Raw genomic sequence first — 25,199 nt, 5'->3', positions numbered from 1 at the left:
TGGGCTGGGGGCAGGCCTGGAGGCTGGACACAGGACCACCACCACGTCACGAGCCCCATGTCACCGCCAGCAGCATCTGACCCAACCACGCTCGCCTTCGCCTCATCATTCCCCCCACAGCCTCGCCAACAAACGACATGTGCTGTCCCGACTCTCCCCGTGCCGCAGCAACCCAGGGCCATTACCGCTACTCTAGGAGTAGTTCCGGTGTGGCCGCCACCGCCGCTGCTAGCGCCGACACCGCAACTTGCGAACACTGGCGGTCTACCCAGCACCAGCAGAGGCAGCATCCCACGACCAGCACCCCGTGAACACTGCCTGCAAGATGACCTGTACTACACTTTCACACGCGATGCCTACCTGTGTAGTGCGACCGCCGCGGCTAGAGAGGTTGCTGGAACGCTGGCGTTGAACCAAGGTTATCACTGTGCTGGCCCTGCTTCTGCCCTTGCTGTTGTTCCTACAGCCACTACTGCCACCGCTATTGCTGTGCCAAAAGAGACGGTGAACAAGACTCACCGACGCCCACAACACCCATTAAAAAGACCTCTGCACGCACTACCGCCCCAAAATCACCCACCTGCAAAGAGACCTAAACCTTCTACCAACAACAATAACTCCAACATCAACAATAACTCAACCGACCTGCACTTTGTCGACTCGTCTCTCTTCGCTACACTAAACGCAGCCATGATGGAAATCGCCAGCCGCCAACTCCCCACACACCAACCCATGTCGACTTCGTCGCCAAAAATATCCTTCAAGGACACCACCTGGACCTTTCCCAAGAAGCTCAAGAAGAAGCGTCCCCGACCCAGCGAGATCTTCAACATCAACTTTGGCTTTGGATTTTCCTCTCGCCGCCGCCAATCATCAGACTACTCGCCTCAAGTCAGCCCTCGCACAAGCATCTCATCCGCATCCGGCTCCCCCAGGACAGAGATGGCCGAATGCTTTAAGAGACAGCGGATCGACTCTTCCGGCTCCGACGCCGAGGTCACGCGATCAAAGAGCGCAAGGCTGGAGATCATCACTCCCACCACCACCCGCAGCCAATGTGAAGAGCCACACCCCGGCCAACTCGTCGACTTCACCCAGATTCCACCTTCACTTCCTCCCTCGCCACCCCCGGCCCCCGTCCCCGCCATGCAACTCCCTTCACCCAAGCAATCGCCCAAGCTCCTCCCCAAGAGCAACCCAACCAACGAATCCAGCCTGCGCCTCACCACCGACGCCTACCACGAGTACCTCGCCACCACCCAGCGCCGCAAGTCCTTCCCCGCCGGCGAATGGGCCGCCCGCCGCATCCGCGAGGAATTCCAAATCCTCAGCAAACTCGACGCTGGTCTCACCCGTGAAGAGGAAATCGAATCCATCGACCCTCTTGACACCACCACTTCCGCTACTACTGCCAACGCCAACGACATCTCCCTCATCGCCCCCTTCGACACCACCATCACCACTCAGCCTCCTCTCGACAACTCAAACTGCGAACTCCGTCGCACCACCAGCGACCCTTCCACCGAGCGCTTCCTCCTGCACATCCGCGCCAGCCTCGAGGCCCGCAGGAGCAAGAGCGGCAAGATGTGGCAGTCCTACCCTGTTTTCGCTGATGAAGTCGAGAAGGGCTTCTTGGATGATGCGCCCTTGTAAAACACATTTTCCTTTTTTTCTTCTCTTGACATGCAAATTCTTTGTCCCTAATTAGCCAGCGTTTTTTTTTGTATTATATGTAATACTCCTTCTTTTCTATCACATTTCTTTTGTTTAGGAAGTAGGGATGATTTGGTCTCCCTCCCTTTTCTTTTGGGCAAATTTGCTGGTCAATTTTGCCGAGGAGAATCAGCAATCTTTTCTTTTTCATTTGTTTTAGGGATTTTTTTTGCATTGCAAGGGAAATGGGTGTGTAGCATTATTTGGCATGACAGCATTGGCATGAAGCGTTGGAACATTTAGCATAGATACCCCCCCAACATTTACCTCAACCTAACAAACGGGTTGAGGTGCAGAGATGATACAACGTCTCAGATATGAAGTTTTAATATTATGATTACTACTACTACTACAACAACAACAACAACAACATCTACTCTTCTCCATACTTCTTCGTGCTCACTATTCCCCCTTCCTCCTCTCAAAAAATCAACTCATCTAAACAACTGAACATCACCGACTCTTCCACCTCACCCCCCCAACCCACTTAACCCACCGCTCCACCCTCTCCCTCACCTCCTCATCCCCACCCACACCCCCTCGAACAATCAACTCAACCGTATAAAAACTTCGCGCCAACTCCTCATTCCCCACTAACCCATGCACAAAACTATGACACGCCCGACACAACCACGCCACGCTATTCAGCCGCTCCTCCGCATGCCACCCCCTCTTCAACACCCTCGCATGCGCAGATTTCGGGATAAGGTGGTGGTACGTAAGCGGTACCCAATCTCTACCACACAATTCGCAGGCTGAGGTGCGTGTGCTGGACCAGATGGGCGGTGGAGCCGTGACGGCGGTGATATAAGCGGTGAAGAGCGGGGTGAGGAGGTTGTGGTGGTCGGTTTGGTCCGAGGCTAGTGGGAGGAGGGCGTAGGATTCTAGGCTGTCAATGGCCGAGGGGGTGATGCTGCTCAGGAGGATGGTGCGTGTCGCGGCGGAGAGCGGGGGTGAGTATATTTCTTCGAGGGAGGGGGAGGATGTGAAGAGGGTGTGGGTGAGGGTGCGGAGGGAGGGGGGCAGGCTAGGGAAGATGAGGGCGCTAAGGTACTAGAGGTTGCGGATTTTGTTAGTCTAGGTGGAAGGGAGGGAGGGGGGGGGATGTTGTGTACTTCGATGAATTCGCCTAGGTCTTCGGCATCTGTGGATTGTGTATCCTCATTGCCGTTTGAAATGGCTTTGTTGTCTGGCGAAACATCCCTTTTTCCGCTCTTTGATCCCTTTTTCGCGTAGCGCTTCTTCTTCGCCTTGGGCTTCTCCGTCGGCGCGGCGAGCGCTTTGAGGACCAGCTCGCTCATGCAGTCGCGGAACGTTTCGTAGTTGGATTGCTCCTCTGCGGGAATGGGTTCAGCCATGTTCAATTGATTCGAAATAAGATGGACTGTTCAAGATATGCGTATGCGATTTTATGCGCATAGTGGCGAGCATCAGCGGCGATGTCATGGTATTTTTGTAGTGTAGAAGGCGATGACGAAGTCGTCAACTTTCGCGTTCGCGAGGCGAGGCGCTAGGCGGGGTCGTGAGCATAAGGGCGCTGCAAGGGCTTAACGCCCGTTAGACGAACTCGTATCTGCTGGCGAATATTCGAGATGCGATTTCGATCGAATTGCAGCCTGGGGCTGACCTGATGGTGTTTGTTAATTCGCAGCTCTTGCATGAACCCATTACTAGGATTATTCTATCATGTGTTGGCACCGGGCCATTCAGAAGAGCAAAAGCAATGACGCAAGTTGGAGCACAGTCTTGTGATGTTGAATTCTCATCATATTCTTCTAATCCAATCAGCAGAACGTACACTTGCTGAATATTACCATGCCATCTCTCTTTGCGCTCGTTATACCCCGAAAGATCGAGCCATTCACAGCACATGCGAAATATGAGCATTGAGCCCTGTTCTTTTGAATCCCAGACCAGCATTTTGCTGATTTTAGGCCTTCTTCTTTCCGCCCTTGGCAAGGCGGTTCGCTTTGCCCATGGCCTGTTCCCGTCTTCTGGCTTCACGCTCCATGAGCTCCTTCTTCTCCTTTTCAAGCTCAGCACGCTCTTCAGCCTCGGCCTTCTTTCGCGCAGCCTCAGCCTCCCTACGCTCACGAACCAGCTTTAAGCGCTCGAGATCCGCACGCGCCTGATCAGTCTTGCCTTCGGCGTGAAGCTTTTCGTATCGATCCTTGTTGGCTTGCGCTTGGAGAGCCTCGCGCTCACGACGGGACAGCTGCGAGATGTCCTTTTGTTTGCCCTTGCCCTTGGCTGCGGAATCGTCCTCTGCCTCAACGGGTGCTTTGGTAGCTTGTGTGCGGGCCTTGGCGGTGTGATTTGGGTTTGCGGGCATATCATCCTCCTCCTCCTCGGAGTCGGTGGGCATGTCACCTGCCTCGGGTGCCTTTTGCGACTTCTTCGCTATCGCGGCCTGCTTGCGCTTCTTTGCAAGTTCACGGCGCTGTTCACGTGTCAACTCTTCTTGTGCGGGCTTGCCCTCCTCGTCCTCACTCGACTCCTCTTCTGACGATTCCTCCTCACCGGAAGATTCTTCGTCAACCTTGTCGGGTTGCTCCTGTGACTTCTCGTTAGCTTCTGTGTTTCGGGCGCCTATCAGGACAAATACGTACACCCCACATGCCGACTACCTCGCCATCTGCATTTAGCGGTTGCAAGTCGCGTGAGAACTTCTTGCCGCCTCCGCGCTTGACCTTGTTGAACTTGCCGCCGCGACCACGTGCTGAGGACATATTGAATATGGGTTGTGACTGTGGGAGTCAAGGGTGTTCGATGTTGAGTCTGATTGCGAGTCGTGCCCGTGTACACGATGGACGGTGCCGAGAATTATACGGGGTCCTTTACGTGTGGTGTGCTTCAAATGGGTAAAAGCCTCAGAAAGGGTATGAGTTGGTGTTGGGATGATTATATCAGGGAAGCAGAGTGGTCTAGTTGTGAAAGCGAGCCTGTCGAACCACAGCACGTCAGCCTAATATCCACGTTGCACGCAGCAAAGCGAGCCTGCTACTTACCTGCTACACCGCCATGCAAACAGTCTTCTTGGTGTTGTCAAAAGAGTCACCCTGGCCGGCCCACCAACAAAACGTAACAGCCCCGCGCCCGCCAAATTCCCCTGCCCCGCCATTCCGTCCTCGTCACACAAAACGCGCCATTCTCAATTCGCTAGCCTGACCCCTGCACCGCCGCTAGTCCGCATACCAACAAGCGCACATTAGTCATCTGAAATTCTCGCAGCAACAAAATCAGCGCGTCGCCCTGTCCCCTTCTGCTCACTAAAACTGAATACCCCTTTATTCACTCTGTGTCTTCCACCTCCATGGAGATTCGGAGGGGAAAAAGGAGGTTAGAACAACCTCGCGTTCGCTTACCTCCTTCTCTTCTGCGCTTTGCGCTGGTGGAGCGAAGGCAAATTTTTTGGACGGTACATACTTTTGCGTGCATGCCATGGGGCGCACTCGGCCTTGCGCTACCATAATCAGGCTGCGCAGATCTCTGATTTGTGAATGCGCTTTGCCCTAAAGCTGTGTCCCCTGCCTCAGCTGTGAGTAGCATCACGATATGCGCAACGCGACTTGGGTCTGATTCTGCAAGACCTCTCGTTTGATGCTCTGGCTTGGCTACGGCTCCTTGTTAAAGTCTGGAAATCAAGGCACGACGTTCACATGAGAAAACAGCACAAGATTTGATGTTATCCATTCATTCTTGTTCCTAAGCCTCATCTCTGGATGTCGAGGCAAGCTACCAAAGATCATCCATGGTCCTGACGTGTTCCTCGTAGAACCCTAAAAGTCAGCCATACTATGAGGAGGAAAAGAGAAAGAACCCTCAAGTCATCTGCATTAGACCCATCGCCGATAGATCCGCTCCTCCCTCGCAATCAGTATCCTCTCTCATCCACTGAGCAAGCATAAATCTCCACCCATAATGTCACCCCTCATATCCTTGTGATGGCCCCAAAGCCCACTCGCACCTAGATGTACCACATGACATCCTTGAGACTACGCGCATTCTGGATAGGCATCAAAGGACCAACCTGGACGTGCTGCTTGGAGGAACCAGTCGACGATTCCTTCTCAGCCTTGGCCTCCTTCTTTCCAGACGAGACAGGGCTCTCGTTGAGATGGGCACGTGAGCGGTCCGCAGCCAGGTGAGCATAGTAGACAGCCGGATGCATCGAGACTGGGGTGGTCGAGCGCACATACTGGTACGAGTGTTCGAAGATGAACTGCTGAAGCTCGGCAGCCTTCCAATCACCCTCGTTCAGGATGCAGTGGTAGTGGATAGGACGTGCCGTACCCTTGATGGCAACGTGGGAGCAGAGATAAAAGTCGAACTCGAACGGATGCGTGCAGCCAGACTCTACCAACGTGCCGGGAAGAGGGTTGTTGTTGCGATCACCCTTGCCAGCTTCGGGGAAGAAGCGGATGTGGTGACGCTTACCGGCAATCACAACAGTGAACTTAGGAACTTCCTTGCAGCCCAACTTCTTGAAGCATTCCTTCATGTCATGAACCTCTTCCTCAAGCACTGCAGCGTATTGTGCCTCGCCGACTCCGTCGCGAATGTAAAGAACCCGTTGCGGAGGCCTACCCTGACCGATCTTCTGCATCCAAGCCTTGGCCATGTACCCGAAGTGATCGTCGATGTTGGAGGTCGTGATCATCTCGACGCGGTTTCCGTTGGTCTGAACCTCAGCCCAGTATCTAGCGAAATGGACGTCTGCAGACACGGTGATGGCAGCAAATGAAGCAGCTTCACCGGAACCCGCTCCCGGAGCAGGATGAGAGACGTCAGCGCCGACCACCATCGTGGGGATCGAGGCAGCCTTGGGCGCGATCTTCGGAATTACCTGGGACTTTGCGACACAGGTAGCGCCGCCGAGCTTGGCGTTGATCTTCATGCACACGTTGGAGATGTACTGCGGTGAGGCAGACATGACATGCTTGGCCTGTAGCACTTGTGAAGCCACGCCGAAACGGATATCACAAGACTTCTTGATGCGGCGGTACACGTCAACGTTCCGATCGTTGACAATGAACATCATCAGGTTGGGTGGTGTGGAGTACCTGTGAACAAAGTCAGTAACAGCTCTGCGAAAGAAAGCAAAGATTCCATAGCTTACTTGTTGCCGGTCTGGTTCCAGGCCTTCTGGACTACAATCAAGTTAGCGTGCGTCTTAGAGATTCAACAAGTATGATTACTCACCCATCTCTCCGCCATCTGCCAGATTTCCTGGACCCATCCAGGGCTTCTTGCCATGCTGGGGATGAGAAAGGATATGTCCTCCGTGAGCTTCATAGATCTGGATAAGTTTGAGAGCGAAGCTCTCAACAGCTGTGGGTGGTGGACTACCACGCCCTTGGATAACGCAGATGCCCCAAGCCTTGATCGGGCGCTCCTTGTTGGGCATGACGAACTTTCGTCCATCAAGCCTCCATCGGCCTTGGATCATATCAGTAGGTTTGATAGTGGCTTCCTTTGAGCCTGGACCGAAATGAACAACTGGTGAAGGTAGGACACGAGCCTGAACCTTCGCAGCGTTAGGACTAATTTTAATTCCATAGTGGCTGAGGTAGGGGTCGTTGGCCCAATTGAGGAGACGAATTCCATGTTGAACCGCTACCCAGCGATCCTTGGGGAGGGTAACAGCAAACTTGATCATGTTAGATGTCTGCGTGTCACTGAGCTTTGTGTTGTAACGCTGATTAGCGTCAATCTTGAGGACGTCAATCGGCATATAGACAGCTTGACCGCGAATCTTCTTCGTCATCCTGACCACTGGAACACCACCCATGACGGCGATGCCGTACTTCTTCTTGAAGTAGGTAGCGACTGAAATATTTTTGGAACGATCATCTGGGTCTGAGAATGTGGCTTTGTGTACATCCTTGTCCATGAACTCATCAATCGTCCACTGCACAGGCTCCTTGGTGTGTGTGGTGGATACGCCGATGCGCTTGAACTTCCTCAAGTCCTTTTTGAGGTTGGAGTGGTTCCAATCACGGAGCGCATTTTGGAACATGCTCGCAAACTGTGGAGGACTACAGCTGAATGCTTGGCCAATAGCACGCGTGAGCTCTTGGGCACGCCAGAATGTCCCATTGGCGACATCGACGTTGACGGACAGTGACTTGTTGAACTTGTCATCGAGGACTGGGCGAAGGGAGGTGAAGACACCTTTGAAAGCTTCAACACCTCCGCCAAGGTCGAATCGTTGTTCACCTCGCTGGAAGAACGATTTCCTGATCATGGTGTACTGTTGGGAAGGCCACATTCGCATGACATGATCGAGAAAGTTCAGGGTGTCAATGCAGTCGTTGGACCACGCTGCTTGACCGCTCATGAACGACTTGAGGCCGATGAAGTCCACCTGACGAGTCCAGCGAATATGGACAACATGCTTGTTGCCAGAGCTGCCGGGTTTTGTAGGACGGCCTTGTTCCTCGTCGAGATCAACAGCAATGCGTGTGTCATCACGATCTAAGCGCTTGGTAGACCATGCAAGCTTGTTGGTGTCCCAAATCCACTTGTTTGCCTCACCCAGAGATGACTTGACAGCATTCGAGTTCCAGATCTTCTTGAGCAGGACGCGCTTGGTATAGTCTTTGCCGTCGCCGGTGAAGTGAAGCTTGAGGATGTTAGTAAGACCAAGAGATGTACGGTAAGTCACAGTTACTTACATCGTACTGGTGAACGACGGTTTTTGGAGCCTTGTCGACATTGAAGGTGTTGAGAGTAATGCCCACGGGTTTGCCGTTCTGGTTGAAGGTCTCGGGACGCGCAGGTAGGTCACTTCCAATGTTGACCTGGAAGCTATTGTCAACAATTTTGTTTCGGTAGGAACAAAGAGACATTCTGATAGGACTGGTTGAGGAAGGAGGTACGATCGAGCTCAACATTGGGGGGTGCTGATGCATGTGTAGACTAAGACTGGAAGGCGTTTGTACTCACACCTCGAGCGGCGTACCAACCACGCATACCAAGGAACTCGGAAAGGTTCTTGAGGTCATTGGGCACCGTATAGTCGATCGCCTTCCTATCGCTGGGGTCGCGATTGCCGTCAAGGCGAGGGATAGACTTGGGGGAACGCTGAGTGAAGTCCCGAGACTGAGAAGCCGAGTCGTTCGACGAGTAGCTTGACTTCTTCTCGGCCTCAGCGCGCTTCTTCACTGGACCAGCCATTGTAGACTGCAGATGCCATGTTATTAATGCTTGCAACTGAGGTAGGAGAATATTCCAGATGGGGTGACTGCGGTGATAAACTGATGCAGTACACTTGGTGCTGCCTAGATGGCATCAATACGTACCTTGGACGAAGATTGGTTTCGGTTGGGACCTGTTGTAGGTTGCGTGTTCAGACCGAGTCGCCGGCTGGATCTGGGGCAAGTCAATGAAGCTCACAGATAGAACCTGAGCCTGCATGTGCTCGAGGTTATGCAGTTAAGCGGTGGAGTGAGACACACAATGTGAGGATGTATGAAAGAATTGTTGATGGTCTTCGAGAGTGGGCATAAGGCAAAGGGATAAAGGTAAGGGAGTCAGAGACAGGTAGTTATAGAGCAGTGCAAAGCTATGATCATGTGAGGGACAAACGGAGAGAGCAGGCACGGCGGGGACGCCAGGTGACCGCGGGGTGAAAGCGGTGGCAGTGCGGCAGGCAGCGAGCAATTACTATGATACAAAACAGGCAATGCCGGCGGTCCAAGACCCGCAGGTGGTAGTGAAAACGACGAAAGGGGAAATGTGATGATTGATGAGAGACTTACCAGACTCTGCTGGGGGTGTGAATGTCACTTGTAGCGGTCGAGACTAGGTTGTTTGCAGGAAGCAGCTTGAGACTGGTTCTTGTTGTTCTTGAAGGAGGTGGGGTGGCTGCTGTTGGTGCAGGTAGGGCTTGCAAAGGCTATGAAGATATTGGACTGTGATAGTCTGAGCTTAGAAAGGAAATGTGATGTTGTCGTGTGGGAGAGGAAGGAAGGTGGGAGCTGTGGGGGAGCAAGTTTATATGGATAGAGGAGTGCGCTAACTTGGCGGGCACCAGATCCTCCTGAGTTAGGCGTTATTGACAGGTGAAGTCAGCAGCCTGTTCTGATGCCTAGATTCCGAAGCTCTGGTGAGAGCTGTGCAGTTATGCCGATTTTAATGTCGGTGAGTGATTAGTGAGAGAATGCATGGGACATACGGGCAGAAATGGGCATTACGATTGATCCTTGATTAAGAGAATAGCTCCAAAAAAGGTGATATTGGAGTCAATACTAGACGAGCAAGAACAGGGAGACGGTAAATGAACAAGTGATATGGTGCCCTTCTCCCAAAGCTCGTCTCGAGGATGCTGTAGCTGTGATGAGGCTTGATGAGTGTGGAGGGTTACTCGCCTTCCGTCATTTGTCTATCCATGAGGGCAGCATCACGCATGAACATAGTTTTTGATTTGTGTAGCGGTCCACAATAATCTGGTGTCGCAGAACTCGTCGCTGTCACCCGCAATAGGAGTCTATAGCCAAAATCACGAGTACGCCAATTCACTGCGAAGTCTGCGGCAGCCTTAAGCACTTCCAGAAAAGGCACTATATTTCATGTGACAAGTTTCCAGCGCTTGAGTCGTCATGTGCATTTGGCTGTGGTTGAAATGCATCAAGCTGTTAGACACAAACTTGACTGCCGCCATGCACTGACAGTCTGAGATGTCATTCTGCCCTGCCCATTTCTTCTTGCAGTACCTGAGATTGTCACGATATTTTGCACATGTTCAATTCATTCATTACATATGCACACCGGTGCATTGGGATGGGACGCAGTTACCGTCCTTGTCCCGACGGATGTATGTGTTTGCTTTGAGAATCACATTGATGCTATGCTAGAATATTAGAAATGGCTAGAACGAAAGCACGAGGAGCGTAACAATACATGAAGTGACACCCTCCCAAACCCTCTTTCATTGATATTATCAGAAGAGCACCGTACACAGCGATGACGAACATCTGACTGCAAAGATGTAAAAGAATGAAAACCCTTTTAGCTTCTCTATCCATGCCTGAAGAACACAGAAAGATGCAAACAACTCCTTTCCCCACCCATACCTTCAGGTCCCAAATATTGCAATTTTGAAAGAAATCAGCTCCGAAACATAAAAAGAATTTCGAGTAGAGGACAAGAAGAGCAGAGATGAGCCTCACCACCCAGAGACATGTCGCGTTCGATGGAAGCATGTCTTTGCTCGTATACAGTTTTCATTACAAAAAGACCACATATAGTCTCCGTCCCCACCCTCCTTAGGCCAGTGGGTTAATCTTTCCAAGCATTCCCACATGTGCAAAAAAGGTTTCGTTCGCATTCGCCAAATTGAGAAGAGAGATATAATATAAACGCCATCCATATGCAATGCTAATTTGATAGCAACTCCGATTTCAGTTGTTGAGTACTCATATTCATCCTGAGCCCAACAGCTGCAATGCGCTCGCCACATAAACGGACATTTCACCTTCCGTGTAGAAGCCCGGTCCGGCTTGTCTAAGTTCCCCAAGGATTTGCGCCGGGCATGGCTGCGTGCATGGGAATGTGCCCGCCATTACCATACTTCTCCTGTATGCTTTGGAGCTGCTGTGCCGTTGTTGGGGTGGTCCCCCAGCGCTGCGGTTGTGGTATGGCCTGGCCGGGGGGAACGGGAATGGCGGCCACGTCCCGTAGCAAGCTGACAAGACCGTCGGCCTTGAACCGCGTCTCCTTGTACGTATGTGCTGGAGGAATGATGCTGAGAAGGAAGTTGATTCCACGAGGAAGGGGTGGTGGGCCTTGGGCCTGTCCGATAGGTGTAGAGCCAGCGGTAGCGAGGTTGCGGCGTGCAGCATCGAGGCGGCGACCTGCAGCACCTTTGAGAGGCGACTCACCACGAGCAAGCTTGCGGGGTTGTGGCACGTCTTCCACATCCTCGAGTGGGCGCTTTGGTGAGTTAGTGACAGTGTGAAGGTTGTTGAGGTGGGGTGAGTTGGCAATGGCAGGAGACGCAAGACGCTGTTGTTCTACAATAGGCGGTGGCTGTGGGGGCATTGCAGGAGCAGGTTGCTGCTCTTCAACCGAGGGCATAACCGATGGCATAACTGGTGGCATAGATGCTGGCATGACTGGCCTCATTTGTGTGCGGGGAGAGATGATGTGACGGACGGAAATGGGGTCGAAGGTTGAGCTTGCGAAGCGTTGCGAGAAGCGATGCAACTGGGGATCTTCAGGGAAGAGAGTTGCCATACGCTGCTCGAGCTTGGTGATCTGGGCTAGTTCACCAAACTGAGCCTCGTAATCATGGAAGAAGGCAAAAAGAGACTTGGCTCGATGGACGTTTTCCGGCTTGGCTGTCAGTTTTCCAACGACAGTTTCGAAGACAGCACGGGCGTCTGTGACAGTTAGTACAGAGACGAATGAATAACAATAAGTGTGTAAACTTACTGGTTGAGTCATTCAGCTTGATCAAGTGCTTTATGTACTCCAACGCGAACTGCTCATCTTCTGGAAACAGCTTCATACCGCGCTCGAAAATCTTTTGTGCAGCTGGTTCCTGGTAACAATGATGCTCAATGAGTGCGCTAGCTACGTAGGCCTCGCTAAGCAGCTTTCCCTTTTTGCGAGCCTCAGTGAAGATACCACGGAAGCCACCGACATCCCCCTTTGGATCTCCCTTGCCCTGAACACGACGCATTGCACGCATGAGCGCTATCCATGCATATGTAAGTGTCTTCTTGAGGTTTTGGGTCTGCGCGTTGTATCCGGCAGACATGGCTTGGAGCTGGCTATTGAAGGCGTCTTCCTTCTCCTTTAATCGTCGTGCAGCAACGACCTCATCTTCATCATCTGCGTCCTCGTTCTGCTGCGCGATTGCGCGCGCACCCTCGTCGGCTTGCTTCTGGGCTTCAAACTGCTCCTTTGCTCGCGCAATAGAGTGCTCCTCTCGCTTCTTGACCTGTGCTGTAAGGTCGTAAATGGTGTCAAGGAGCTTCTGATATGGTTCTCGCACAGCCCTGCCTTTGGCGATGATACCAGCTTGGCCATCCTCGAAATCGGTACGCTGCTCGACCTGGCTAGCTTTTTTGAAGGCAAGCAGGCAGCTCTCAGGGTTTGCCTCGATGCCGTCATTGAGAAACTTGTCACCTTCAGCCTGCAGGTTGTTCTCGTAAGACCATTCAGCTGCCTCGTACCACAGCTCTGGCCAGAAACGAAGGGCCATCAGGGCGTTCTTGTAAAGGTGCAGAACACGCTTGTTGTACAGTTCACGGTTGTCGGTTGCGCATTCGAGTGGGTCACTCTTCTCCCATTGGATCCAGTTTTTCCACAACTTGACCTGGTTCATGTACTCCTCGTAGCCATCGAAACCGGCAGCAGGTGGAAGTTTGGGCAAAGTAGTCCGGATGACACCTCTTGTGATGTTGTTATCAAGAACGTTGATAGCACTGCGAGCAGTCATGTATGCAGGCGAAGTTTCCTGTAGTTGTTTGCGACCCTGTGACGAGATAAGCTTACGGAAGCGAAAGGTAGACCATGAAAATGCTTACAGAAACTTTGTTCATGCTCATCTCAAACTTGTCATAGTCTCGCCAAATTTCTAGAGTAGCGTTGTGAGGAACTGACACGGCGCGCTGGTAAACTTTTCGCAAAGTGTCCATCTTTTGCATATCTTGCCAGTTGCTGCCACCAAGAACACCAGGCCCAGTCTTGAGCATCTCGATGTAATCAAGCCATAGCTTACCAGCTTGAACATCAATACCAACTGAGTTCAGGACAAACTCATAAGCTTGGGTGACTGTCTGGCGATTCTGCCCATTCTGGTCAGTGGTGAGGTTGAAGCGACGTCGGATAAAGTCAATGTAAGCAGAGTATATGCCGATATATTGAGCTGAAGGAATCGAACGACCAAAGAGATGCTCGACTTTTGGCAGCTCGTCAAGTTCAGTTTCAAACTGAATGTACTCTACCCATTGCTCGCCCTGATCATGTTAGTGGAATGACTTGGATTGCTCACTGCTATGTATGCTTACTGCTGAAGGAAAGACTTTGAAGAAGCGCTCGAATACAGCTCGCGCATCGTCGTGCTTGTGTCGCCTGCGGTGCTCCTCAATTAGACTCAACCACGCTTCGATGTCACCACGCGGATCTTCAGCAATGCGATCTTCGAGAATACCAACTCGATCCTGAGGAAGACGAGCCTTTGGCAGAGAAGCAGAAGTAGGCGCCGGAGTGGCTGGCGCTACAGAGGGACGGGCTGAAGCAACATTCAAGACGTCGGGGGTAGCTGGCTTAGTAACGTCTGGGACAGGCGTACTGCCGTTAGGAAGAGAAGCAACAGAGGGAGCAGGCTCATTGACAGCGATAGGAGCAGAAACAGATGCAGGAGCCAGGTCTTGTGCACTATGTAACTGTACATCTGGGTTGGGAAGTGTATTGTTTGGTGTGTTTGTAAAAGAAGGCTGAGGCGACTCAGCGTCTCCCGTAGCTCTCAGCAGTGTAGCATTCGCCTCTTGCGGCTGCGCAGCGGACTCCTCTTCCTCGTCCTCGCTCTCGTCGACAAACCCACCCACAGTGCGCGGTCGCTTGGACTGCGGCGCTGCGGACGCCTCTGCAGGAGCCTGGGGGGGCTGGGACTGCGACCCATGCTCGCCCTCGGTAGTTGGCGGTGGAGAATTGGCGCCCGATTCTGGCGGCGCGGACTCAGACTGTTCTGAGTGTGCGGAAAATGTCGCGGTCGGGTCGTATTCATCCTGGCCTGTAGGCGCGTCGGGCATATTGTAGCCGGCTGAAGGGTCGTACTCTTCTTCCTTTTGCGCCTCTAGGAAGGCGAGCTCGGCCTCGTCCGCCATCGATATGGCAGGATGCAAGCTGTGCAAGGCGGTTAGAAGTGGTCGCTGAGGAGTGGCAGGCGTAGGATTACAAAGTGCGTGGACGTGTCGGGTGGTTTGCAATGGATTTCTTTGTCGCGTGGTTAGTTGTGCAAGCAATGCGCTCCAAGATGCGCGACCGAGCCAGGGATGGACTCGAAGCTCTTCAGATGCTGTCGGCAGCTTCGAAAGGTCGTGTCTGGGTATTTTCGAGACGTGCGCGATAACAGAGGGGATAGTGCGCCGTCGGGCGTGGTCGAGTGGGCGCGCCGTGTATGAGGTGAAGGTGAGCAAAGGTTGCGAGTCGGCGATGCGGCCTGTTAGCGGAGGACGGAGCCTGACATGCTTTGGCCTTGGCACCGGCCCTAGTGCGCAACCGCCAGGCACCCGACCCATGTCATGGTTCAGGTACATCCACACTGTCCATATTGACGTCCTCCACATGCATCTCCCGACTATAACTATGGAAATTTGGGATTCGCCGTGACACGGTAATCGCTGCGCCCTATACCGCATTCTCCTCCCCTACCACCGCACTCACACGCCCAGCCGCTGCCTCTACTGCGCCTTTCACATTCACATAGCCTGGCATGAACCCGCACATATCCCTCCCACGGCCCACGGGCGGGCCCTCCAACTTTGGCTCCATGCCCTCGTCCCGGCGCAATGAAATCAAGATGCCGCGCTTCTTCAAGCGCATGTTCAAGTTCCCCCAGATGGACTTTGAGATGGCCGCATGGGAGATCATGAGCCTGATAATAGCGCCCAAGAAGGTGTTTCGCCAGATATTCTACCACGTATGCCACAATATGTGCCCCTACGCGCCCGATGCACCACTGATGGCTCTGTAGAAACAAACAACAAAGACATACCACCGACCCGACCCATCCTTCACATACCTGCTCTCCTTCTTCCTTACTCTCACGTCCCTCGCCTGGGGTTTCGCATACGCCGATGGTTTCACACAGACCCTCCACATAATGCTCGTTTTTATTTTTGGACACTTCCTGCTGCTCTCGCTTGTTGTAGCCACTCTGTTCTTCTTCCTTGTAGGCCGATTACTGGGTCCAGACAACACGCTGCTGCCAGGCCGACGAAGAGGCCTATATAACCTTGGCGAAGATTCTGGCAAGGAAGAGCTGGAGTTTGGCTACTGCTGGGATGTGGCTATCAGGGCTTTCGTGCCAGTTTGGGTCTTTCTCTATGTTGTGCAGTTTATCTGCATGCCTCTAGTAGGAACGCAGCACTGGTAAGACACCCATCATTAGGCGAGAAAGCTGGCGCTGACATACCTCAGGTTCTCACTCCTCCTATCCAACACGCTCTATCTACTCGCGTTGAACTACTACTTCATTATTACCTTCCTGGGCTACAAGGAGCTGCCCTTCCTACACCACACAGAGCTGCTGCTAGTACCAGTTGCCGTCATGGCCATACTCTGGTTCGCATCTCTCTTTGGTTTCAACATGTCAACACACTTTGCTCCAGTTTTATGGACAGGAGCAAAGTTGCGCAAGCATGTTTGATTACTACTAGATGTAAAAGCAGATAGATCAGGAATGGAGAAGCAACCCAGACGCATTTGAGGCGCGACAACCTTGCATCTCCAGAATTCGCATCTTTTTTAGGCGTTGGGCATTGACCAGTTTCCACCACTACCGACGTTTAGGAGCGCAACTTATCGTGGCATTTTCAGCGAGGTAGATGAATGCAATTTGTACAATCATGAATTGACCTTTTCTGTGCTAACATGATAGAGACGTATCTTTTGAAAAGCTTCACATATTCTTGCAACCATACGGTATCCATGCATAAGACCCATTCGCAACCAAAGACTTGCAACAACAATGACACCCGAACTTCAAGAGTCGACATGCCGCCACTTCTACAAAGAGAGAATAGTGTCTTTATCATCTACAAACAAGAAATCTTGCATCGTACGTGTACTGCATCTAGGCCGTTGAGGTCGTCAGTTCCAAGTTTATGGCCTTGAGTTGTTGATTAGATGCTCCACACATATTCAAGCAAGGCGATCATAATAGCAGTTAATGAGAGCATAATTTGTTTGAGAAAAATCTAATTTTGGGTTCTAAATATAATACATGAACTAATCGAATTTTTAGACGAAGAAAATAAAGAAAGGGAGTGTGCTCTTATCCTCCCAAACGGAGCCATGTCACACAGCCCCCGCTGAGGTACCAATGGAAAAAGATTTGAGCGTTGCTTTTACTGGTAGTTGGCAGTCGCCTTAGTAGTCTTTCCAGAAACCAACTCGACATCCTTGACTATGACCTGAGAGCCAAGATCAGAAGTAAGTCTGACCCAAGCAGTCTTGGTGCCAGTACCGCCGTTTCCAACGAGGGTAAAGAAGTTGTTAATGTTACGAGTAGTGGGCTTCCATGTGTTCCCGCCATCGCCAGAGACCTCGAGCTTGGCAGTGTGGAGCCTCGCGTTGACGACGGTAGCAGCGAACCAGTACTGTGACGAACCGCCGTGCATGCGGATCTGGAGAGGATCGGCGATTGGGCACTCGACGTATTTCCAGGTTGAGTGAATCATGCCTTTGTTCTTGTTATCGAGCTTGGAGAACATGTTAGGTGAGAGATCCAGATGGACGGAATCACCGCCAGTCTTGTTGGTGATCTGTTCGTGTCGTTAGTACTTTATAACCAGTGCGTTTTTTCTTTCGGAAGGAGACTCTCTTACCATGGCGATCTTCTTCTTGCCCTGGTAGTCGATTTCGACGCAGGCACCGCAGTGGTAGGAGCTGTTCCAGATCACTTCGGAGACGCAGGTTGAGCCGTCAATTGTGGCGGGGAGGACATAGTCAACGAAGGCGCAGGCTCCACCTTGCCAGCATGATTCTTCTCCACAGTCCTTTCCATACCAAGTGAGGTCTCCGTTGAAAGTCTGTGTATAAGCTGACGAGGCAGTAGAAGACGGGATGACAAGAGAGGTAGGCGAGTTGTCGGGATTGGATGAGGTGTCGGGAACGGACGCGATGCTAGCAACAGGCGAGGATGCTGCAGGAGCAGGCGTGTTGTTATGAGCGCCTGCGCCCTTAAGGTGACGCTCTGCAGGACGAGCCGCAGCAAAGGACGCCAGAGCCAAGATGGCTGCCGTGTAGGTAGAAGTGAATCGAACCATTTTTGGGAAGATGGTGTACTTGTGGAGTAAATAGAAAAGAATGACTACCTAGTACAAGTGTCGAATGAATGAAAAAGTGGGTGAATGAAACAACCAAGACTGGAGAGAAAGCTTGATTATTCGCTTCGCTTTATAAAGAATTCACGATCTGTATCTTGGTCTCTTGGTGATTACCGGGACGGGAAAGCTTAGAGTCTAGAAGCGAGATGTGGGGGCGCCAGCCCCTGCAATGCAGTAGCTGGTCGTTTCATGTTTACCGCTGATTACTCGTCATCTTCTGGCCAAAATCGGGTACGTATCGTGAAATTTACGTTGAAACACGCCCACAATCGGTATCTAACGGTCCGATTACCGAGTGCACGGAACAACTTTTGGGAACTTTGTGGGCTAGTCTTATTACCTCTGTGTCATGTCTTCTCCGCTACTTCCAAATGACAAATTAAAAACGACCTTGCCTTCATTCAAGTACCGTGCAAGTTGCGACGGCACGTATTGAGAGATGAGAGGTTTTGGGTGGAGTGTCGGGATCTGACCGTGTAAGAGGCAGAGACCAATCCGTGGACAGTAGTGGTCCTATGCTGCTCGTGCTCGTTGTATTCTCTATCATCTGTGCTTATCTTTTGTCTGCTTTGCGTAGCTCCTTTCCATCAGAATCGCCAGTTGATCGTACGAGGGCTCGCACAACAAATCTCACCAGCCACAACCCAGTCCCATGTATTAGTCCACGCTGTGTACGACCCAGAGATTGACTTCATGTCCCGAGACAAATTTCCGGGTCGGGCCTTCAGCGCCTCATGCACGAAGTTGTGGAAAAGTTATTTTTAGATGTAGGATTAAAGAAACAAAAAAGAACAATGTACTTCGTGCGCACAAATGTAGGTTGATGACGAAAGAAAGATAATGTACTGGATAATTTTCTACTGTCTTCATTTTTTTTCACTGACTTGTTAAGATCAGACGTTCCTCCCAGAGCAGCTAACTGAAACCTTGATCTGAAGAACAAGTGATGTGTTTCCATTTACAACCACAAGAACAAAGCAAAGATGTTGTTACTTGCTGTTCCTTTTTTGCGATGTCTCTGTGGTATGGACTCGATAGGCCTCAGTCAATTGGGTATACATAATGCCTTGACTCAAACCTTGTATGTTGTCTCCCACTCATTGTTCCACTCATCATCAACCATACACTAATTGTGAAGCTTTGCTTTGCTGCTTTTGTGATTTGGGCCGTCCGACCATTGTACGAACTCGCTCAACAGACGCTCAAATTCACAGACTGCTAGCTGGTATTGTGACAACGTCAATCGCAAGTTCATGGAGATGGAGATGCTTCGAGCGTAGGCCCAGCAAGTACTGTATGGGATGGTCGCTCTTGTTAGACTGCTAGTTCGTCCACTTGGGCTCATGAAGGAAAGAAAAGCGAGAAAGAAATAGAGAAAGAGAAAAAGAGATCTGACAGTCACTAGAGATTTGTTGGACCTTGCGAATGGTCTGTAGCTCATGCCAATCCATGGGGGTAGAAAAGTCTTTCAAAGAATAAGGGGGACTTCCCACCAGTTTCAAAACTCTATAAAATACACATGTGAGAAATTCAGTTTCCCCCTTGCACAGTAATATTCTGCCTCTCAATAAAACACCCTACATACTTAAAACGGCCCAGCTGCCCCATAGCCTGCACCAGTTCTCCATAGATCTTGGAAATTACTCAGTAACCATCTCACTGGGTTTGGATTTCCCGGGTTGAATCTGTGGGGAACCTGGTTGCTATGAAGAAACACCAGGTTCCGAGCCGATATGGGCCCTTGGGGGGTCATGACGTTTTGCAACCACTGAATTCCCGCGTTGTCACTGCCAAAGGATGATGCTCTGTACTTGGCCTCTGCTGCCTGGAGCCATACAGCAGCAGTGCCCTCAATTTCAGTCAGATGCTTGTCAATCCAGTAGCAGTATAGATCGCGCAGCCCTGCCATGGGATCGCCGACACCACGCTGTGGTCTACCTAGCTGTCCATTGTTCACAGCTCCGTTGCCGTTCCAATTGAAGCTAGTATCGAACTCGTGGAGCATCTCTTCCATGAACTGCGATGATTCGACGAACTTGGGCCAAATCCAGGTGTTGCGCATATACGAAAATACAGCAGCCGTGTTTCGGTGCATCTTTCGTGTGTTGAGGTTGTTATTTTCGTTGTCGGATGAAATAGTGTTGCCAGCGAACAAATGCTCTTTTCTACCGTTCATACCTTTATCGGCCAGTGCGAGGCCACCAAGGTTTTTGTCGCCCCCTAGGCCGTGGGTCATTTCGAAAAAAAGAGATTGCTCAACCCACCCAGGGGCTAGATGCGGAGCTATAATATTAGGATCCATTCCAATGAGAACGTAATCCACCCAAGCTCGTGTAGGAGCTATGTAGCCACCAGGGAGTGGCCCAGTAATAAGCCATTCAAAGAACGTTGGCAACAGTTGTACCTCGTAAATATGCTCAGCTTGTAGAAGTCAGTACCAGGATTTTTTGACCATGGAATGTGCATGATGCTAGAGGGAAAAACTTACTGACGTATTGCGAGGTATCTGTCTGGTCTCTATTAAGTTTCTCTATGGTCACTGGACATGGACCAGTCCCGCTTCTGAAGCCGAACCACTTGTTCACGCCACTTAATTTACTTGCCGCTGTGCAAGACTTGTAGGGCCCGCAAGGAAGGTATTGGCCCGCCCACTTGACATACTTTGTGTCGCGCTTCTCCAGGTGATGCAGTTCAGTTTCGTTCCCGACAATGCCATCGACCTGAATGTCGCGCTTGTTAGGGAGATCCGCAGAACAACTTACTCCCTTGCCGTAAGGATCAAGCCAGCAGGAGTCAGCACGCTTTTCGAGACTCTCGCCATCATCATCGCCACACAGTGGACATGGAGGAATATCGCCCACGTCAATAGCTCCTGGGCAGTTCAATCCCTCCAAGCGAGGCACTAAAGGACCATAGACTTTAGCCCTCTTCGCAAGTTCGCTCGTGGTGTTCCTGCTCTTGCCTTGCGTTATCGATGAACGTCTTCTAGAACCCCGCGTATTTTGAATATTGCTTTGAACATGCCCAGAATCCCGCTTTCTAGAGAGATCTATGCATGCTGGCTGATCACCAGTAGGATAAAGTTGAACATCGTCGATAGGGACAATAGGAAATGGTGATTTGGGAAGCGCCCAGCTGAACTCTGACGGGGCGTCAATAGTCGCATAAAGATCGGCTCCAGCATCCACACCGTAGCAGAACGAAGACTCGCTATTCACCTTCAACTCTGCATGGAAGGTGACATGACCGTCAGCTACAAGATTGACGGCACAGCTGTCAATTGGAATGAAGTCTTTGTTGAAATCGATACCAAATGTTATCGTCGGCTTAACATGGGCGGTAAGGTGGCCCTCAAGCGTAAGGCCATAATCGAACTCAGGCTCGAGCACATTCTGTGTGCCTTTCTTCTCCGGGGTTTTGGATGCTTCAGGGTCCCATTCGTCATTTGCTACTGGATAGGTCTGCCGGATATCCCACTCTGCAAGCTTAACTTTGCTCTCAAAGTTAACACCTAGTGTTGCTTGACCCTCAAGTCTTCCGAAGAGCTTGAAATTTGGGCCAATGGTGACGATGCCGGGTACTGCGAAGGCTGCGCCGAACTTGTCGGCAGAGAACATCATGATATCGCCGGTGTCAAACATGGCGGTGACAGCTGCGTCGATGACGAATGTAGCATCTACCTCGCCTTTGGTACGGAAGTACAGGAATGAATCGCTGAGGTCGATGAGTGTGCCAGGATTACCAAGTGTGGCAACAAGAGTAAAGCCGTAATTGACGTCGACATCGACATGACACTCTGCTTTCACTTCCAGCTTGGCGGCGACATTGGGGCAAGTCAGTCGCTGGTCGATGATCTTGAGGATGAAATCGTCGGAGTACGTGTGGCTGAGGTCTATTCCGCCAGAGACGCCATTTATGATACCCTTGAGCCAGTCAATAATGTCACTGCCGAACCAACGTTTGTGCAGTTCTTCTTTGGAAAGCCCCCCAAAGTGTGCGTCGTCTCGCCATTCCTCTTCCAGCCAACGTTTGTGACTGCCGCCTACTTCTTCCAAACTTCTCTTTCGTCGCTTACTACTAGCAGTCTTGTTGACGATATTGTTCCAATACTCTGGTTCGTTGCTGAAGTCAATTCTCATCTGAGTGTTGCCAAGATCGCGTGGGACTCTCTTGAATTGATAATCAAATGTTAGGTCGTAAATAGGATCAACCACTGTCATGCCGCGCTTCACTAGGTGGTGAGGCAAGCCCTGGTCTTTGCTGAGCTCAAGCGTCTTTACCACAGCATATTTGCCCGGTCCGCAGCCAGAGGGCATCTCGACAATGGTACCAGGAGCTCCGTGACCCAGGTATATCTTGTCGCAATTGGATGATTCGCTTCGATCAGTGCACATCATTCTCACAGTGTGCTCCCCCTCAGAAACTGAATCGAAACAATCGAAAACCTCCCAATGAGAGCCATCGCGCTTGTCGAGGGATACTTGTAGGGTGTCTGGACTCGTCAGGACAACGAAGCCAAAAGGTGCGTTATCAGGTTGCTCTGCGAATGGTACAGTGTTACTTCCACCGTAAGTTGGATCTGTCTTAAGGTTGAATTCGGTATCTGCTTCGGCCTCGGGCGGAGGGTTGCTGAAGAGAAAGTCGAGCGGTACCGGCAAGAATGGAGATTTCCCGTCTGGTGGATCGCAGCAGTACGTCCGTTGGCGATCAGAATGCCAAAAGCCGCAGTCTTCACCCTCTCCTTCATATAGGGTAGTTATGGCCACTTGCCAGCCAGTGTCACAGTGGTTATCGAAGCAGTTACCAGGCTTACCATGCCAAGCACAATTCTTCCACCCTTCTTCTTTGTTGCAGCAGAGCTTTCGTTTCTTATTCTTGCTGCATGTATCGTACGCCCATGTCATCTCATTGTGAGTGTCAGGACAGGAACCACCACAGTCAGTCCAGCCACAATCGGGCATTAGTGCTTCTGCCTTGCAGCAATAAAACTTGCGGCCATCTATACACTTGCCCCAGTCGCCGTATAGGGATGATTGTAGAGCGACCTCACCGGAATGGCATTGGCCATTACACCATGGCTCACCGCCCCTCCATTCGCTAGAAGTGGTCAGTATTTGACATTCAAGGACATGTCGAAGTTGAGACTTACCAGTCTTCTGCTTTGGGGGCTGATGCAAGTGGACAGCATAGTGTGGATATCCTGAAAGACCCATCCCAGAAATCCTCGTCCTCGCATTGGGTTTGCGTGACAGCAACCTCACCTAGTTTGCAGTCGCCAACCCCACATTCTGTAACTCTACATTGTCCTTCACCAGCGTCTTGCCAGTTGTCTGCTGTGGTTGCCTCCTCAGCTCTCGCTCCAAGCTGCTCGGGATATATAACCGCTTCGAGCGCATCAAGCTGTTTTGTGTCTAAATCAATAGCCCAAATGAGTATGCCACCGAGACCGAGGGCGTTGAAATATTCAATCTTTTGCTGGAAGGTCTCGAAGTCGTCATACGATACCCATTGATCACCGCCCCATGTGATATATTTGACACCGTGTTCTTTGTCATAATACGGGGTAAGGTCGTTGTCCTTGATAATATCCATGATCTCCGAATATGAGAGAGTTCCAGAATTTTCAGTACATATGCCGGGAGAGGCGCCGCCCTTGAAGGGGCAGCCGGGCTGCGAACATGCAGGATTTGCCAGCTGGAACGACCGGCCGTAGAAGCCGAGCCCCATGTTGATCTTCTCGGGGTCTACGCCATTCCGCCATAGGAGATCTAGAGCTTTACCAATCTCGGTGAGGTTCGTGTGAGCAAGAACCTGGGCCCCGATAGGGTTTTCACCATCCCAAACACCGTGCAAGTCATAAGCCATGACGTTGACAAAGTCCGCAGCTTCTGAGCTGGCTTTGATGTCAAAATGTCGCATGTACTGAGTAATGAGCCTTGGAGTCAGTATTTATTCTTTTCACCATTAAAGAGATTGCGAGACTGTACTCACCCAGTAACTAGTAGGAGCTGTAAAAGAGATCTCTTTGTGAGAACCACCTGACTTATCAAACTCGGCACGCATTTCCTTCATGAGTTTAGTAAGATTTTCGCCGTCATTAGGATTTCCACCACGGTCGGGAGCCCCTGGATATTCCCAATCCAAGTCTACACCATCGAAGCCGTAACGATTGAAGAAGGTGAGGAGCTTTTCGATGAATAGTGCCCGTTTAGTGGGTGTTGAGGACAAGTCGCTAAACACTGGCTGCCATATCGTATTGTTGTCATTGAAGGTCCAGCCGCCTAGGGCAATGACGACCTTGAGTGCTGGGTTCTTTTGCTTGAGACTAGCGAATTCAGTGAATGTGTCTGTGGATAGAGGTTTGCCGTCGTCCATGGGAATAATGTCGTATGTGCTTGGACGGATGTACCCAAATGAGTAGTATATGTGAGTTAAACTGCCGACTGGAATGTCTTGCATTCTCATGCCAATGCAGTTCTTCTGGTAGTTCCACGCCTCGTAGTATCCAATGATGCGTTTCTGAACATTGCCGCCCGATGCACCACTGTTCGGCTGTTCGCAGTTGCTCTGACAGCTTGTTTCCTCGTCGTCGGTAACCTTACAGAACTCATCTGTCATGCCACAGAATCCAAATTGACTGCAACAGACGTTCAGAGGACATTCCTTGTTGGGGGGATCCGAATTACGACCGCATTCAGCATGAGCATCGCAATTACTCCAACAAACATCGTTGGGAGACTGGCCGTTTGTTCCACAAGACTTCTCTCCAAAACCACAGTATCCAGATTTGGCGCAACAAGCTCCGTTGCTGCATGGTTTATTCTCGTTGCAAGAGTAGGGATCATCTGCTTGGCGTGCACTGAGGCCAGAGGGCTCAAAGCCAATGTTTGGCGACGTCGCTGGAGCTCGCGCCTTTGGAGTTACATGTTCATCAAGCCTACACACTCCCTCGGTAGGCTTAATCTTGGCGACTACATCGTCCTGATGGTAAAAGGCTGTTGGAATCGGTAAACAGATAGACTCCTGTATTGTGGCACCATTAGTTGCCCGTTGATGCTTATGGGCGTTTTTGTGATGATGACCATATCTAGGGGAGGCTGTGGCTGTGGTAGCCAGGAGAAGGTGGTGCCAGAGAAAGGATGACAAGTAGACCATGGTGGGCCACCATGGGCAAGCAGAGTGCTTTTAAATCCCTATGTGGCTTGTTAGTGAATGATATCCTTTCATCAAATTGTTTATTGTTAAGAAAATTTACCTTTTAAATTGCTTCAAGAACTACAGTTGACTGAGAAAACCAGAATGAAAGGTAATTTAACAACGGGGTTCATAGGAGAGATATTGGGCGGCTCGAAGAGACGGTTTGGCGTAACCATGTGGATACAAGAGGCATAGTAGGCTTTACAACCTCCCTCAGGCATTCTG

At 51.1% G+C, this 25,199-nt stretch overlaps 8 protein-coding genes across 8 annotated transcripts; 2 read left to right on the top strand and 6 right to left on the bottom strand.

Moving 5' to 3' along the window:
* Positions 1-57: 57 nt before the first annotated feature.
* COCSADRAFT_78955 (uncharacterized protein) lies at positions 58-1,653 on the top strand (the record flags this gene model as incomplete). The annotated part of the gene is made up of 1 exon (XM_007697956.1): positions 58-1,653. The coding sequence occupies one exon, from the start codon at positions 58-60 to the stop codon at positions 1,651-1,653; it is 1,596 nt and encodes a 531-aa protein (XP_007696146.1).
* A 369-nt stretch (positions 1,654-2,022) lies between these two features.
* On the bottom strand, positions 2,023-3,169 carry COCSADRAFT_33459 (uncharacterized protein). Its single transcript, XM_007697362.1, has 2 exons — positions 2,829-3,169; positions 2,023-2,766 (listed from the first exon to the last, which is right to left on the bottom strand). The coding sequence occupies exons 1-2, from the start codon at positions 3,069-3,071 to the stop codon at positions 2,167-2,169; spliced, it is 843 nt and encodes a 280-aa protein (XP_007695552.1). The 5' UTR covers positions 3,072-3,169; the 3' UTR covers positions 2,023-2,166.
* Positions 3,170-3,448: 279 nt separating this feature from the next.
* Positions 3,449-4,812, bottom strand: COCSADRAFT_178378 (uncharacterized protein). The gene is made up of 3 exons (XM_007697955.1): positions 4,722-4,812; positions 4,323-4,655; positions 3,449-4,267 (listed from the first exon to the last, which is right to left on the bottom strand). The coding sequence occupies exons 2-3, from the start codon at positions 4,440-4,442 to the stop codon at positions 3,644-3,646; spliced, it is 744 nt and encodes a 247-aa protein (XP_007696145.1). The 5' UTR covers positions 4,443-4,655; positions 4,722-4,812; the 3' UTR covers positions 3,449-3,643.
* An 868-nt stretch (positions 4,813-5,680) lies between these two features.
* On the bottom strand, positions 5,681-10,919 carry COCSADRAFT_167796 (uncharacterized protein; the record flags this gene model as incomplete). The annotated part of the gene is made up of 8 exons (XM_007697954.1): positions 5,681-6,776; positions 6,833-6,863; positions 6,916-8,338; positions 8,391-8,516; positions 8,662-8,898; positions 9,018-9,081; positions 9,477-9,613; positions 10,791-10,919. 8 exons carry the CDS (start codon positions 10,917-10,919, stop codon positions 5,681-5,683), a joined length of 3,243 nt encoding a protein of 1,080 aa, XP_007696144.1.
* On the bottom strand, positions 10,791-14,845 carry COCSADRAFT_196484 (uncharacterized protein). The gene is made up of 5 exons (XM_007697953.1): positions 14,624-14,845; positions 13,734-14,571; positions 13,251-13,682; positions 12,151-13,198; positions 10,791-12,098 (listed from the first exon to the last, which is right to left on the bottom strand). Exons 2-5 carry the CDS (start codon positions 14,550-14,552, stop codon positions 11,221-11,223), a joined length of 3,177 nt encoding a protein of 1,058 aa, XP_007696143.1. The 5' UTR covers positions 14,553-14,571; positions 14,624-14,845; the 3' UTR covers positions 10,791-11,220.
* Positions 14,846-14,992: 147 nt separating this feature from the next.
* On the top strand, positions 14,993-16,295 carry COCSADRAFT_109235 (uncharacterized protein). Its single transcript, XM_007697952.1, has 3 exons — positions 14,993-15,367; positions 15,422-15,819; positions 15,868-16,295. Exons 1-3 carry the CDS (start codon positions 15,161-15,163, stop codon positions 16,094-16,096), a joined length of 834 nt encoding a protein of 277 aa, XP_007696142.1. The 5' UTR covers positions 14,993-15,160; the 3' UTR covers positions 16,097-16,295.
* A 315-nt stretch (positions 16,296-16,610) lies between these two features.
* On the bottom strand, positions 16,611-17,855 carry COCSADRAFT_134455 (carbohydrate-binding module family 63 protein). Its single transcript, XM_007697951.1, has 2 exons — positions 17,277-17,855; positions 16,611-17,213 (listed from the first exon to the last, which is right to left on the bottom strand). The coding sequence occupies exons 1-2, from the start codon at positions 17,715-17,717 to the stop codon at positions 16,797-16,799; spliced, it is 858 nt and encodes a 285-aa protein (XP_007696141.1). The 5' UTR covers positions 17,718-17,855; the 3' UTR covers positions 16,611-16,796.
* A 1,507-nt stretch (positions 17,856-19,362) lies between these two features.
* Positions 19,363-24,972, bottom strand: COCSADRAFT_350248 (glycoside hydrolase family 18 protein; the record flags this gene model as incomplete). The annotated part of the gene is made up of 5 exons (XM_007697950.1): positions 23,769-24,972; positions 22,927-23,699; positions 20,798-22,874; positions 20,266-20,734; positions 19,363-20,198 (listed from the first exon to the last, which is right to left on the bottom strand). The coding sequence occupies exons 1-5, from the start codon at positions 24,930-24,932 to the stop codon at positions 19,363-19,365; spliced, it is 5,319 nt and encodes a 1,772-aa protein (XP_007696140.1). The 5' UTR covers positions 24,933-24,972.
* Positions 24,973-25,199: the final 227 nt, after the last annotated feature.

The sequence above is a fragment of the Bipolaris sorokiniana genome, assembly GCF_000338995.1.
Source record: "Bipolaris sorokiniana ND90Pr unplaced genomic scaffold COCSAscaffold_2, whole genome shotgun sequence".
NCBI lineage: Eukaryota > Fungi > Ascomycota > Dothideomycetes > Pleosporales > Pleosporaceae > Bipolaris > Bipolaris sorokiniana.
Note: the sequence above shows the minus strand (reverse complement) of the source record. Positions and strands in the feature narration are given on the sequence as shown.